At 41.2% G+C, this 14,351-nt stretch overlaps 1 protein-coding gene across 3 annotated transcripts in view; it reads left to right on the forward strand.

Annotated features, from left to right (window-relative positions):
• Positions 1 to 14,351, forward strand: part of SFMBT2 (Scm like with four mbt domains 2) — a 128,033-nt gene that overhangs the window by 44,293 nt on the left and 69,389 nt on the right. For all 3 annotated transcript variants that reach the window (XM_068168823.1, XM_068168838.1, XM_068168831.1), the window contains exons 5-6: positions 10,824 to 10,912; positions 13,945 to 14,191. In XM_068168823.1, the coding sequence (XP_068024924.1) occupies positions 10,824 to 10,912; positions 13,945 to 14,191 (336 nt within the window). The remainder of the gene's footprint in view (positions 1 to 10,823; positions 10,913 to 13,944; positions 14,192 to 14,351) is intronic.

Genomic DNA, 14,351 nt, shown 5'->3' on the forward strand with positions numbered 1-14,351 from the left:
TCCACAACTTTTCTCCCACAGCATCCCACATCCTTCAACCTTTCCTTCCACCTGTAATTCCTACAGCTTAATTGGAGACATAGCACAGGCCACAGCAACCTTCAAGAAGTGAAAAGCAGCTCCCAAACCACCCACTGCTTTTTTATTTTTAAAAAGATAAGTTAATTAAGGTCTAGAGATACCTGAGGGGATTAGTGTGCATGTCTGTGTAGGACTTGAAGGATATTAGGAAGTAAAGTCTACTGTGAACAGTGAGACAATTTTTTGCTCATGAACTTACATTCTTGTGGACAAAACAAGTAAGTGGATAATTTCTGGAAACACTGTGTGGCTGCAGGAAGGCAAAGTCACATTATACTGATATTCAGTGCAATTGCATAGAAAAAAATGTAGGGGAATTCTTCAGGCAAGAACTTAAAGTATGTGTTCATGCCTTTCTTCAGTTTTACCTGTAATCAAGGGGTGCTCTTGCATGCAGAAATGGGTATTCATGGATCAAAGTCTGTATGTTGGCCCTTTCTTGGCTCAAGACCATAATGAGTGCATCCTGAGCAGCTTTCTTTCAGAAATGGTATAAGGCTGTTTTAGGTAGCCTAAAGAACTGGAGTACACTGACTCTTTTCGCAGAATGCCCAGATGGAAAGAACCCCAATGATCATCTGGTCCCACTTTTATAGGTAATATTATAGTTTAAATGACATGGCCCAGCACCCTGTCAAGCTCCCACTTTCCCTGGGAGATATTTCCAATGTCTAACTGTTCTCACAGTGCAACATTGTCTTCTGGAGTCCAATTGGAATGTCCCCAGGAATAACTTGTACTCATTACCCCTTGTCTTTTCCATGTGACTGCTTGTAAAAGGGAGTCTTCATGCTCCTGCTAGCTACCCTTTCTGTACTGGTACATGGTATAAGGTCTCTCTGAAGTCTTCTCTTCTCAGGGCTGAACAAATCCAGTTTTCAGCCTTTCCTCACATGGCAAGTCTTCCAGTCCTCTGATCACTCTCATGGCCCTTCTCTGGGTGCTTTCCAACCTGTCTGCTTGGTTATTTTGAAGCCAATTAAAATTATGCAGAATACTACTAAACAAATAAATTTAAAGTTCACTCATTTTCAGTTGTATTTATTAAAAATTATTCGATAATTAACAGTTATAAGAGCTGGTCAATCAATGAATAGTTTAAAGCATGAGTGTCCAAGAGCTACTCATTGTGCTGCAGGTATCACATGTCCTTCTAGCTTTTATAGCCTGTTGTACATTCATTTGAATGAGACTAAAATGTACTGCTGATTCCAGGATTGTATTTTGAGCACTTGTATTCTTTGATGCACAGTTGCTCTAGAAATTCTAGTTTTCATGAAAATCCCTTCTCTATGATATTTTCTTTGAAGATTTTCTATGTTTATGACAGGTGATGCCCGTGTTCTGAAGTTGCTAACTCCTGGTATTTGTGACTGTGTTGTTAGGAAATCAGGGAAATCAGTTCAGCAGGTTTTTGATGCCTTTTTTTTTACCTTTCTCCTTTTTTTTTTTTTTTTTTCCTTAATTTTTTTTTTGCACTGCATTTTCATTACTTTGTGATCCAATTCAAACCACAGAATTCTACTACGTGACAACAGAAGATCATTTGAAGTTTTAAGAATGAAAGTTGTTTGCAGGTGTCTCCAGGTTTAGTGAGCTCCAGAGGAATCTCAAAAGAATCCAAAGTCAACAGTAATTTTTATACAAAATACCATTAAGTCACTACACAGCCTTTTTTTTTTTTTTTTTTTTGTTTTTTACATTTGTTTCTGATTTATTTTATGTTGGAAATGCCTGATGAAGGATTTTGTACTAGCCTGGCCGCGAACGTTCCCTGCCCTGAAGGACTTGAGGGGAGGGGTCAAAAGCAGTGTAGCCACAGTGCCCTTTGGTCAGTGGCACGCACAGCAGCAGTGAAAGTCCCTGTACTCCCGTCCCATTTCCATACCCAGTCTGGCTTACGAGGATCTATATAGTTCAGCAAGCCAAATGCAAATGTTTGGATTGAGCCGTTTCCTGTCAAAATGCTGCTTTATCAAAATGGAAATATTTTGTGAGAACATGTCACTTTTGACAAATTGTTTTGATGGGTGAAGTCTAAACAAATTGTTTTAGCGTTCTATGTTATTTTGATATAAAGACATCTTATTTTGACTCTGTCATTTGGACCTTTATAACTTAGTTATAACATTTATATGTTAAGACTTTTATAATGCATAAATATTGCTTCAAATGTGTGACAACGTGAAGCTATCAATATTAGGAGGTTGCTGTATTTTTGTAAGATGCTTTTTCCTTTTCAAAGCCTGCACATGTTAAATGCTTACAATATCTATATATAATTTGGGAACATCCTAAATTACTTGTTTAGAAATTATTTTAATATTTTATTTTTTTTTTAATGAGACCCTTGTATTTTAATTTATTTGATAATGGAGTTACCAGAATTTCCCTGGTCTTCTGCAGCTATAATTCCTCTCCACAAAGGACTTTTTATATTTTTTCTTGTTCATTCCAGTTCTAGGAAGGAGTTGCTTTTTTAATAATATGAATAGTTGCCACAGTGACAGTGTTGGCACTTAGCAGATTTATCCCAAAGATTTTTAAACCACTCTATGAAGCTGTTTAAGATGCTGTTCTTCACGTACGGGGAAAATGGAAATTCTGTTGTTTAGAGGTTGATGGGGTCTAGTGGGGATTCTCCAGCAGAGGTGTTGACAGGTTGCTGGTGATCTTGTGTTATTAAAGAAAAAAAACCCAAACAAACATGAAAAGCATTTTTATTATAATTTAACATACATAAATAGCATAATTTGATATTATTACTTCTCTTTGGCCCTGTCACTGGTGGTGGCAGCTCATGTTTTCAAAGATGGGCTGGTGTGTGTTTGTCCTCATGCCTGAAAGCTTGTACTTGATGTGCTGAAATGGTAGGTAGATAGATGGGTGTAGGTATTCAAGGATGCATTATGTATTATTTTGGAGTATCATGCATTGATTTGAAGTAATGGCACACTACTTTCTCTGTGATCTCTGGTGACTTGAAACACAGAAAATAATGGGGATGTTACCTAATTGGATTTTAGTGTAGCTTTTTGCACTGCTTCCCACACTGTTCCGGAGGAACTGGCTGCTCATGGCTTAGATGGATGGATGCTTTGATGGACAGAAAAACATATGGATGGCTGAGCTCAGAGTTGTGGTGAATGGAGTTAAATCCAGTTGGTGGCTGGTCACAAGTGGTTCCCTAGGGCTCAGTATAGGAGCCAGTTTGGTTTAATATCTCTATCAGTGATCTGTATGAAGGGATCAAGGGTATACTCAGTAAGGAAAAAAGACTTGACAGTGCTGGGTTAATAGCTGAACTTGGTGACCTGAAAGGTCTCTTCCAACCAAAATAATTGGTCCTGGTTCACTCCACCTCTATTTGTGCTTCTTATGCTTTTCCATGTGTCTGGGAAGGGCAGGAGTATCCATGGGTATGGTAAGGCTGTTTCTGTGAAGTAGAAGTCGTCGGTAACCCCATAATACATTTATGCTATTTGTTTCTTTAAGTGCGCCTGGCAGCTCAAATTCCTGATTCTTGCTCTTGTCAATCAAGTGTATGATTTGGGGAAAAAAAAATCTAGTCATAAAGAAGCAACAATAATAGTGCATGCTCCTTTTACTGTCTTCTGTCTTTCAGATTTCAAAGGTTTTTCCTTGTGCTTTGCAGTGCACTGTTCTAAAAAAAAAAAAAAAAGGGGGAGGGGTGTGGGGGGGAAAAGGAAAGAAAATGAGATGAGAATCTTCATATAAAGCCATGATCTGGGAGAAGAGACTTTAAGAAAAACAGCAATTACTCAGAGACTAGATAAAATCCCATGAGTTGGTAATGTGATAATAGTATCTCATATTCATTGAATGGAGCTCCTTTGACTCAGTGCTTTCATGGGACTGTAAATGTTCTTTTAATCTCTTATTTCTCTGGAGAGGCAGATAAATCTGAACCCATTATAGGCTTGGTCTGAGACAGGGCACAGAGATTTACGGGATCGCAGTGGCAGCTGGTTGTGAACTGAGAATGAAGCTGCTGTCCTGGCTCTCCACTGTGTGGTTAGTAGGATTACAGGGAATGTGGTGATGCAGGGTGTGCAGTGCTCTGGTCTTTTTCGACTGCAGTTTGCACAGTTTTCATGGGCAGCACACAGAGTGCAAGCTGAAAGGGCTGTCTTTTTAAGCATTTAATGTTGAAAAACTTGGTGCACAGTGAGCAATGCTGATCAGTACTGTGGCTGGTAGGTGGAGGGAGGGGATTCTGCCTTCTCAATTTTGCTGAGATCCTACCTGGAGTACTCTCTCCACCCTTGGAGTCCTCAGCACAAGGAAGACATGGACCTGTTGGACCAAGTCCAGAGGAAGGACACAAAAATTTTCAGGAGGCTGGACATCTCTCCTACATAGGCTGAAAGAGTTGGGGTTGTTCAGTCTGGAGAAGATAGGCTTCAGGCAGACCTTTTTGCAAGCTTTCAGTACTTAAAGACTTTGTTGTGACAGGACAAGGATTAATGGTTTTAAACTCAGAGGGGAGATTTAGACTAGATCCAAGGAAGAAATTTTTTACAGTGAGGGTGGTAAAACACTGGTACAGGTTGCTCAGAGAGCTGGTAGATGCCCCATCCCTGGAAACATTGCAGGCCAGGTTGTTTGGGACTCAGAGCAACCTAATGTAGTTTTAGATGTTCTGGCTGACTGCAGGGGGTGGGACTAGATGACCTTTAAAGGTCCCTTTCCAACAACACAAGTCTATTCTACTTTGAACTTTGACCACTGACCTCATTGCAAGAACCCCTGGTCTTCAGCTGCTTTGCGATGTCCAGGTTTGAAACAGGAAGGTCCAGCCACAGTCTGAAGTTGTTTGCTTGGGAAAATGAGATGAAGGAGTAAAAGTGAGAAAACAACAGTGCATGGAAAGGGGAGAGAAGAATGGGAGTCAGATTGGGGACGGGGGGGATGGAGTAGAGAAAGAAGTAGGAAGTATTATTATTTGAGGGATGTTGAGTGCAATGAATTTTCTGATGGAGTTCAGCCCTGTGGAGGGGGAGCTCAGTTTTATGACCTGTACTGTCACTTGTGCGGAAACAGAGAGAGTCTTAATTTGGAAGGGTCCTCTTTTCTTTCTGATTTAAGCATCTGCTGTAATAGCTACCAAATTAGAAGCTGCTCTCTGAAATGAATGTTTTTCATTGAGGGAGGCAGGAGGGGTTTGGGTTCTTCTGTGGGAGATACAAAGGTAGCATGCTGCAAAGACTGCTGGGTTTTCAGTTTTGTGGATGTAGATAATTTCACTGAGCTCTGTCAAGAGGTGGCAGAGCTTGGGCTCAGGCTCAACCAGTACAACCCAGTGCTGAGTGTGGGTGCTGGTGTGTACCACTACAACCTTCTCAGAAACTGAGGAGAGAAATGTGAGATTTTTCTTAGTTCTTTCTATAGTAATGTAGATACAGATGGATTTTTTTTCTGTCTGTGCACTTAGTCCTCCATGAGTACAATCTGGAGCAGAGCTATTGGCTCTGCTAAGGACACACCTTGGCTCAGTAATATGCAGATCTGGCCTCTGTTTTGGGCTGCTTTGCTCTAAGGCAGGTGGTTCTGTGGCATTTTTATGGCAGGAAGATGCTTTAAAGCCTTTGGCCTTGGAGCTGCAGAGGTGTGAAAACAACCACCCATGCTGTCTCCAAGATGAACTGAACCTGATCCAAAGGGAAGAGGCACATCTGCGTACACAAGCTGCAGTCCATACAGGGCTGTGGTGTTTCCTGCTAAACCTGGAGAGAAAAGCAGTTACAAGAGCATTGGCACTTTGGGAGCATCATTTCATGCCACTCATGCTTTGTGTTTGGGCTGTACTTTGATCTGGTGCAAGCTCTGGTGCATGGTTTCTTCCATGGTGAGAGCATTACTAATGCCTGTCTGCTCTCTATATAATCCACTTGTTTAATCCTTCAGTTCAACTCACACTGTGGCCTTTGCATCAGTGAAATGACTAAAATGAGTCTTTTTTTCTGCTATCTTCTCTTTACTTCTCTTGAATCATTTCCTCTCACAGGGATAGATTTGATTGCAGTTGGCTCCCAGGCTCTCAGACCTGCACAATCTCATGTTGGTCACTTCTCTGCACAGCAGACCTTGTGTAGGACTATGAGACTTGCATGAAGATTAATCTGATATTCATAGTGATAATGAGACTCTTGGGCACCTGTGTCCTTGAGCATCAAATCCTTGTGTTCTGGAGGACCAATCAGTGTATGTTACTGTCATCTTGGTCAAGCAGGCCATTCCTGCTTAGGATATAATTTCCAAAGTAGCCTCTGTGTAACTAGAACATCTCAAACCTCATTGGACGCATTTGGAGCCTCACTGTGGAAGACTGACAGTCCTTTTCCAAGGTGTCATCTTCACAGATGAGCTGTCTGGTTAGGGTGGGTGTGTCAACAGACAGATAGGTTTCACTACTTACCTCTGCTTGGAGAAGATTATATGTATTTGTATAAACATTTACTTCCTGGTTTTGTCAGCTCCCTGAATTGTGAAGGATGAGCGATGTTTCCTCCTATGCCACCCAGGCAGAAGTACCAAGAACTTTCTTAGCATTAAGGTTTATTACTACTTTTTGAGTCTGTGCTGCTCAGTAAGAGTTGAAGTGACATGAATTAGGATTAATTTGTGCTTGTGCTCATCACACTTTGTGGTTGAAATGGCCTTATCAGAGTATGCTCATTTGAAAGTTTGAGGGAGTCATTCTATACTCTGGGGCTTTTGTAGAAGGACCTTCCTCACTGCACAAAATGGTTGTCTTTGAAAGGATTGATACATTTATTTTGCTTTATTTCTTCTGTGTTTCTCCTACCTCCCACAGCATAATAGGTGTTAGCTGGGATCCTGGAGCTAACAGCTTCACGGATTCTGGGTGGGGAAATTCACATGGGTCCTTTGGAAAGGTGGATCCATTCTAATGTGGAGAAAATATGGATATCTGAGCCCCAAGGAGCACTCCTGACTCACTGAATTTATTTACAGAAAGAAAAATGGGTTTGAAAGTAGCAATACTAGTGGGTTCCAATGAAACAGGATTCTTTGTCCTGTCCACCTTACTCTCCCACAAGTCAAACAGCTGGGCTCTAAAAGTTCTTTCAATGTGTCTGCATTAGGAAAGGTTCGGTTGGCTCTCTTCCTGTAGCTAATAAACAAAAATGTGAATTAACAGTTGAAAATTGGTGCTTCAGGTTGCAGGTGCTGGGTCTGATACACCAGGGAAGCACCAGCATTTCCTGAGACACATGCTCAGTTTGGGCACCCATGCATCACACCACCAGACTTATTCTCATTTACCTAGCAGGTTTTTCCTTTGAATGTTTTTGTTTAACATTTTACTTGGCCCTCAAAGGCTTTTGCAGATACTGTGATAATTCAGCATAATTTCATTATTACTTAAAATTAGTATCTGCATTGTAATGACTTGAACTGTGGCACTCAGAAGCCTGATTGTAATCTACAGACACAGGAAAAAAAAGTGTGAATCCCTTTTCCTAAAACTTCCAGTGCAATCTTTTCTCTCCTAGAGGTTTCCAGAGTCCCTTTGTCTGCACCAGAAAAGAAGAATCAAAGCAAACCCACAGATACTAGATTTGGGGAAGGATGGACCTGCAACCACTCAGAATGTGGGAGCCGCTTTTTATTTCAGCTGAGTCTGTTTAGTCTGAAAAAAAGGTCACCTTGACACTTCGGGTTTTGGGAACTTGTAATCCAGATCTGACTGTGGAGAATGGCAGTATCTTCTCTAGGTGTCAGAGAGATGTGAGGCACAGGTCTTTTAAAAAGGGGAAGGAGGTTTTTTAGAGAAGCATTAGAAGGGGACTGACTGACAGCAAGATCTGTGAATCAGGCACCGTTAAGGCATCTCAAATTGGGCATCTGGGGATGGAGGCCCTCAAAATCTGTTGTCGACTTCTAAAATCCTATTCTGCCATCTCCCCCTCCTCGCCCCCTCCCCCTCCTGCCAGCTTTGAAAGTTTGAACCATGTTCTTTTTATCACATTTGTCATTCCTTAGTAATGAAACTCTGGCATTCAAAATTTGGCTGACAACTTTGTGGGTATGAGCCAAAATAAAGTTCAACTTACACCTTTCTCTGATGCACCGAGTTCTGTTCACAGTGAGAGGCAGAAGTCTGAACTAGAGGGACTCCAGGCTCATTCATTACAACAATTACTATCTTCTCACTGATGCTGAAACAAAGCTTGTTTTCTTTAGCCTAATGTAGGTGGATGGGAACTGATGGGGTGTATGCAACAGGAATGTTGAGACAGAAAAATGCTGTGTATAAGCCATTTCTTCTCAGGCTATTCCTTCAATTTAAATAATGTAAAGGTTGTTAATGTTCTGGAAATCGTATGAAGTCAGTGCTGCAAAAGACTCTAGAATGCTTCCAGGCAAGTTCAAGTACTATTTTATAAAGTTTAAGGTTTGCTAATTTTAAATGCGTTTAAACACACTTTTACAGTCATTAAGATCTATGAACTGAACGTGTAGTTCAAGTGATATTGGGAGAACTGGCTTTCAGGGAAGGAGCACAACTTAGAAATGAGGTCTGGTGTAAGCTCTCATGGGAATGGTGTTTGCCTTTGTCCATGGACAACTGTATGGATTCCATAAGGTATTTAAGATGTAAATTGAAAATGGGCCGGAGTCCAAGTGTGCCAAGCATGAATGCCAGATGGAAGCCCAATCAGAAGCATGTTGTACCAGGTTTTGTGGCAATGTCCAGTAACTGTCCTTGGGCAAACCCAGTGCTCCTTTGCATTTCCAGCAGGTGGCTTGAGGATGCATTTTGAGAATGCTCTGATTTGATGTCCTTGTCTTCAGGTAACAGTGGCAATATTTGGAGCCACAGTATTTTCATTTTCAGTCTGAAGTCCTCCTGCTGTAACCACTGAGATTGTACCTTCTCAGAGGTCCAAAAACTCAGGTTCTGCGTTGTTGGGGCAGTGTGGTCGCTGACATCCGTCTCTGGGAGGACTTGAGAAGTCATAGTCATGATGCTTTAAAAACATTTTGAAATCCCGATCCGATGTGTGTGAAAGCACAAAGTGATTCAGACTGGATTGCTTTTGGCTGACTACTGTCAAGTGTGGACCAAATGACTCTGCTTCCTTTGAGCAAGACATGAGGGCTGCTATCATTCTTACAGGACAAGAGGAAATGGCCTCAAGTTTCACTAGGGGATTGTTAGATTAGATGACAGGAAAAACTTCTTCACTGAAAGGGTTCTAAAATATTGGAAGAGGCTGCCCAAGGATGTGTTGGAGTCACTGTCCTTGGAGGTATTTAGAGGACATGTAGATGTGGTGCTGAGGTACATGGTATAGTGGTGGGCTTGGAAGTGCTACAATAATGGTTAGACTTAGTGATCTGAAAGGCCTCTTCCAGCCAAAACAATTCCATGATTTAATTATTCTGGACTTACAGTGGTTAACTACAGCCCTTTTTAGGCTCTCTCATGGAGTGGTGGTCTTTAAACCATGTCTTCATTTTTCTGTTCAGAGAAAATGTTTTCATTTTCAAACGCTTATTATTTTTCCCTTCTATAGGTGGTATTGTATTAGCAACACAAACATATCACTGTTAGTTATCTCACACATGAGTAAGATTATTTTGGGAACATAATTTCATTCCCTTTTACATGGAGGTGGAATTGAAGTCTGGTTTCTGGGTTTCCAATTGTAAATGCACAATGCATTCAAAGGATCACCTCTATCTCTGAAGCTGAGATTTGCTGAATTTCTTTTTGGTGCCCAACTTTTATGTGTTTCAACAAGAAGTGAACCAGAATTGGAATCCCAGGGACAACATTTATACATTTCAGTTAAAATCTTAGGAAACTATGTGGATATGGATCCCTATGGTAACACAGGCTTGATCAAAAGCTATTTTTTTTTTAATTAAATAGAATTTCTTAATGAATTATTAAGCCTTTCTTCTTGAAAGTGTATTGACTTGGTGGATGGCGTATGATATTCTCAGGGTTAATTCTTTTGCTTTGTGGAAGCAAACACCTGGAGTTTCTGTTGTCTTGACAAGGAACTGAAAATTGGCACTTTTTTGTTGTTTTTTTTTTTCCTCTTTGACATCCTCTGTGAACACACAGAGGAACTTTTTAACTTTTTAAATCATATCTGAGCCAACTGCAGTGTTGTGTCTCTGGAGTCTTCAGTACAGGAAAGACACGGGCCTATTGGAGTGAATCCAGACAAGGGCCACACAAAATGATCAGAGGGCTGGAATCCCTCTTCTGTGAGGACAGGCTGATGGAGTTGGGGTTGCTCTGCCTGAAGGAGAAGGGTCTGGGGAGAGCTTACTGTGGCCTTTCGGTACTTAAAGAAGGCCTATAAGAAAGATGAACTGCTTGTCAGGAAGTGTAGTGGTAAGATGAGGGTTAATGGTTTCAAAGTGAAGAGGGTAGATTTAGATTAGATATTTGGTTGAAATTCTCTATTGTGAGGGTGGTAGACACACTGGCCAGGTTGCCCCGAGAAGTTGTGGGTGCCACCCCCTTCCCCCCAGAAACATTCAAGGTCAGTTTGATCAGAGCTCTGAGTAACCTGATGTAGTTGAAGATGTCCCTGCTCACTGCAAAGGGAGTTGAACTAGATGACCTTTAGAAGCATCTCTTTGAAGCCAAATCATTCTATCATTTTGCCTCTAAAGTGCATGTGGCAAGTCTATTGTGTTAAGTGTTTCTTTTCCTTCCTTCTCTTCCTCAGCAATCAAGGAGAAATACATGGACTGGACGGAGTTTCTCATACAGGATTTGACTGGCGCCCGGACTGCACCTGCAAATTTACTGGAAGGTGTATGTATTAGATTGCAGTTTCTATCTGATACAGCATGGTGATGTGCATGCTCCAGTAGTCTTTGTGCTACCAACATGTAGGGTTCTGTGCTTGCAGTGACTGCATGCCAGTAGCAGAGTCTGATCCAGTGCTGGCCAAAAGTCGGTGGCAACATTGCCTTGGCCGTACTGGCTCTGCTTCTGACCCTCGGCTTCTGACCTTATTTTGTCTTTAAGATGTAGTAGTGTTATGCTTAGAATGATGGGTACTCAAGTTAGGTGGTGAGGGAGATCATGGAGGAAGTCCATAGGAAGGACACAGCTCTTCTGTGCCTTGTTAGGTACAGCAAACAGGTCAGATTACCAAGAGCCCAGTCTGTGCATCACATCACAGGGTGACTTGCACTCAGGGCAGCCTCAGCTTGCCTTGGGATCTTGGACAAAAATCCTGCAGATCTGCCTTGAAATCATGGAAGCAGGACACCTTCAGGACCTGCTGTGCTCTCATGTGAATGCTGTGCGGGCATTTGGAGAGGAGACAGCACATCCTGCAGGAGAGAGTTCTCTCTGTCCCTTTGTATTTAAGGTAAGAGTGAAGGCATATAGGTAGTTTTACCTTTCTGTGAGTGCTCACGTTGGCTTTTCGGAAGCAAGTGTGCATCCAGGCACCATTTTTGATCATTTTGTCCTTGGTCAGTCCCACCAGCCACAGCTGCATCCCTTATCAACATGCCAGTGCAGTATGAGCTGCCTGGCAGGAAAAATTAATGCTATACAATCTGATATGTGGTTGTTTCCCACCCCCCCACCCCCATCCCCCAGCGTGTTAGCTGAACAGATCTTGCACACCCTCAGGTCTGCTGCATCCCCATTACTGGACCCTTCCCATGTGGCATATGCAGCAAGCTGGTGGTGTCCAACACCATCTCTGTCATATACCAATGCCATCACCAACCTCCCAATTCCCTTGCCCAGGCAGAGAAAAACAGCAGCCGTAGGCAGAAATGTAGAGAGAGAAAACAGTATGTTGGGTTCAAACAGTTTCTGACCCTTTTTCTGGCGTGTCTTGGGTTGTCGTGGTGCTTTACGCAATTTATGTGCTTGGTGCTGTCTGTATGTACTGCCCTGTCAATAGATTTGCTGCTCGTGAGTGCTGCAGATTGTTCTTGCACTGTTAAATCAATATCTGGTGATACTTCTTTTATATTTTTACATGCTAGTTGCGCATACAAAGAGTTCTTGCAATATGGTAAACGTTAATATTTCATGCAAGCCAATTATTAATCTCAGCCGTTCAGCTCTCGGGGGTGAGTGACAACCCCTTGGCTTGAAATTCAGCGCACAAATCAGAGGAGCAGTATTTGCTTTTATAGAGCCAGGGATTTATGATGAGCTAAAAGTTAAATGAACACACCATCATTCTGTGTTAAAAGAATGTTTTGTTGCAAGGAAGCAGAGGGAAAATAAAATAAAAAAAAACCACCAAAAACCAAACCCATTAGATTTCTATTATGTTATTAAATTGGAACACTGCATTTTGGTATGAAATGATATTGGAAGAGATTAAACAGAAACTGGAGCATGTAGCTCACGCTATAGAGTGGTGGCTTATAATGGCAAATACGTTGTTCTGAGAAATGTGTATTAATCATGAAGCTGGTTAAAACTGTAGATGTGATAAAATTTTACTTAATTCTGTTTGTTTTTTTTTTTTCCAACCAAATTCTCATTCTGTTGCCTGTGTTATTTGTGGATTGAAATGTGAAAATCACTTGCATGCCAAAATTTGGAATATTTTCAAAATTCAGCAGGAAAAAGAACTTCCCCTTCCTTCCCCTCCCCCCTTTCCTCCCCTTCACCCCAAAAAAGTAAAACTTTTCCTTTTTTTCTAATCACCTCTAGAAAAAAAAACACTCTGGGCTGACCCTGATTTATAGAATTAATATTAGGAAAAAAAAAAATACAGTGAAAAGTTTATATTGTTTAATGAAGTAGAATTGGGGCAAACACAGGGGAAAAAGTCAAATGAGTCTTTGATTTTTAATTTATTTTCCCTGTGCTTAGCATCTCCTTTGGAGACGAATGACCCTGAATTTTTGGGTGTTTTTCAGTGCTGCTGTTAAATCCATGAAATTGGAATTTCATGAGAACTGAAACTTAAATTTAAGAAGAAAAAAAAAAAAAAAAGGAAGAAATCTAACCATTAGGTTAGTGGAAAAAAACACTTGACAGCACAGAGATGTTCACAATGGCAAAACAAAAACACTAAGCCCCAAAGGTACCATGCTGCAAAGCATCTCATGTTTTTTTAATGCCTGTGGTTGGCAGCTTTGTAGGTGTAAAGTTAAGCACATGTGTAAATGGTTGCAAAAGTGGGATCACAGAAAATACTGTAAGCAAATAACCTCAGTCACTGGGATTTCTTGAGCATGGTGGCTTGACCCAACAAATCCTGCGTGCCTTGGACTTTGATCCCAAGACCACTGAAGCTGGTGGGAGCCTACTATTGGCTTTGGGCTTTGGAGCAATCACCATAGGCTCTTGCACCCATGGCTATGGGGAGTAATTTGCTCTACATACCAGTAGGGATGGGGTAAAGCCTTTGTTGGGAAAGATTAACACATTGAGGACAATTTCAGGGTCATGCCCAAAGTAGTTGCCTTTTAGGTAAATACCGGTGTCCGATTCCTGTGTTTGGTTCTTATCAGCTGCAACCAATGAGAATTTGGTTTGAAATCCTCTCGTATAACTGGGCTTGGAGTTGTTCAGGAGCATCCTGAATTAAGGAGTTTTATGAGCTGTTCCACCTTTTATTATTCTTTTTTTTGTTGTTGTTGATGATGTCGGTTGAGAAATTAGCACAACTGTTGTTTTCTGTTTTACTTCTGAATTTGCACTTGGAAGACATTGGGTAAAATAGAAGAAGAACAGACTGTTTGCTGATCGCTTGGATGATGGTGTGAAAAACAAAAATAATCTTCTGCTGTCATCTGTTTCCTTGAGAAGTCTTCAAATAAAGTTTAAAATAAGGAGTTTTGCTTCTATTCAAACAGCCTCTGCGAGGAAAAAACCCTGTAGACCTCATTACAGTTGATTCCTTAATAGAGCTGCAGGATTCCCAGAATCCCTTTCAGTACTGGATAGTTAGTGTGGTTGAAAATGTTGGAGGAAGATTACGCCTTCGCTATGTGGGATTGGAAGAGACTGAATCCTATGACCAGTGGTTGTTTTACTTGGATTGCAGACTTCGACCAGTCGGTTGGTGTCAAGAGAATAAATACAGAATGGACCCACCTTCAGGTAAGTAGTCTCCTAAAATATACTACCTCACTTTGTGCCATTTACTGATTGTGTTGAGATACTTGTGGCAACTCATTTCTTCTTCTCCAGCATTCACATTGCTTTGACAGTAGTTTCTAGCTGTAATGCAGATGGCATGTGAGAACCATCTAATCTGGCT

This window comes from Melanerpes formicivorus, unplaced genomic scaffold (genome assembly GCF_026170545.1).
Source record: "Melanerpes formicivorus ecotype bairdi unplaced genomic scaffold, bMelFor1.0.p_v2 SCAF_3, whole genome shotgun sequence".
NCBI lineage: Eukaryota > Metazoa > Chordata > Aves > Piciformes > Picidae > Melanerpes > Melanerpes formicivorus.